Below are 1263 nucleotides of genomic sequence, written 5' to 3'. Positions count from 1 at the left end.
AATGGGGCCTAACCAGAGCAGGATATAACTGAAGAATAACACAAGGTGTTTTATTACTAATGCTTTGATAAATAAATCCCAGTGTCCTATTTGCCTTATTTCGTCAACAGATCACTGTAAGCAGCGATTTTCCATTTTTCTTATATTCTTAGTCAAAACATTGATCTAAAATAGGTTAAGCAAGAAGAAGTTCTGTATAAGTATTTATTTTTATGATATCTATACAATGAACACGTGATATTGATACATTGAATCTGTGATATATTCAAGGTGTCATAAAAGTAAGTTAAAGGCGATGCTGCTTCTATGGTGGTGACAGTGTCGACGTTCATCACCATCAGGGGCTTAGTCACCTCCACCACCTTCACCTCAATCATTACCAGCTGCAAGGCTGGTGCCGTCACCGTCTGGACTGTGACGGAGGTCACGGGAACATCACTGACTTGGAACACGGTGTTGAGGAGGATCTGGTTGATGGGAAACACCACGATCTCTGTGACATTCTGCCACTCGTCCTGATACTGCACAGTCTGGAAGACGGGACAGAGCAGCGGCCGTGGCTTGCAGTAAAGGGTAGCGGATTATGATCTACCTTGCACAAGCACCGCAAGGTAGATCATAACCTCAGGCTTGGAGTATGAGGCTAATATTTGCCTGGATCTTTCACGTTTTCTTTACCTTTGTACTGTGAAACAAAGTTTAGTATGAACCTAATCATACATTGAATTTTCCACAGCCTTTTCGGCAAGCTTGTAATGACGGTACTCGGGCTTGAGTTCCCACATATTCTTGTGAGGATTCTTAACATTATAGTTACATAGGTCTTTCAGGATCTCCTTTAGATATGTGATTGGTTGTCGGGTAATCTTGTGGAGATCCTTAATATTGTAATACTGATGCTTTACAAATGCAGCAAACAACAACTCGATGACCTTATCTTTATCATCACGAATCGTCTTGCCTTCTGCCTTCTTCTTCTGCTCTAAATAAAATTTATGTTTATGGTGTGAAATAGGCTTATAGCCGTTGAGGGGTCTGTCAATAAGCTTTACCGTATGAAGAGACTGGGCAGCTTTCTTCACAGCTTCCCTTTTCTGATTGATATAGTAGTCGTCCACTACAGGCTGACATTCTAGTTTGTGGATGACTTGTCCCTCAAAGGACAATTGCTGTGTCTCGGAAACTGCAGCATCCGAGCTGCTGCTGCCGAGATCTGGTTCAGAAAGAACTCCGAGTGTCATTTCTTTTAAACTATGAGAAATT

General features: G+C 41.6%; 1 protein-coding gene across 1 annotated transcript; it reads right to left on the bottom strand.

Moving 5' to 3' along the window:
- Positions 1-710: 710 nt before the first annotated feature.
- On the bottom strand, positions 711-1241 carry LOC123749749 (general transcription factor IIF subunit 2-like). The gene has a single exon (XM_045731868.2). The coding sequence runs from the start codon at positions 1239-1241 to the stop codon at positions 711-713; it is 531 nt and encodes a 176-aa protein (XP_045587824.2).
- Positions 1242-1263: the final 22 nt, after the last annotated feature.

This window comes from Procambarus clarkii, unplaced genomic scaffold (assembly GCF_040958095.1).
Source record: "Procambarus clarkii isolate CNS0578487 unplaced genomic scaffold, FALCON_Pclarkii_2.0 HiC_scaffold_1955, whole genome shotgun sequence".
Taxonomy (NCBI): Eukaryota; Metazoa; Arthropoda; class Malacostraca; order Decapoda; family Cambaridae; genus Procambarus; species Procambarus clarkii.
The sequence above is the reverse complement of the archived record's forward strand: the minus strand, read 5'-3'. Positions and strand labels throughout refer to the sequence as shown.

What these genes read in the sequence shown, in the direction of transcription:
- LOC123749749 (XM_045731868.2), bottom strand. Translation starts at nt 1,241, where the DNA reads ATGACACTCGGAGTTCTTTCTGAACCAGATCTCGGCAGCAGCAGCTCG.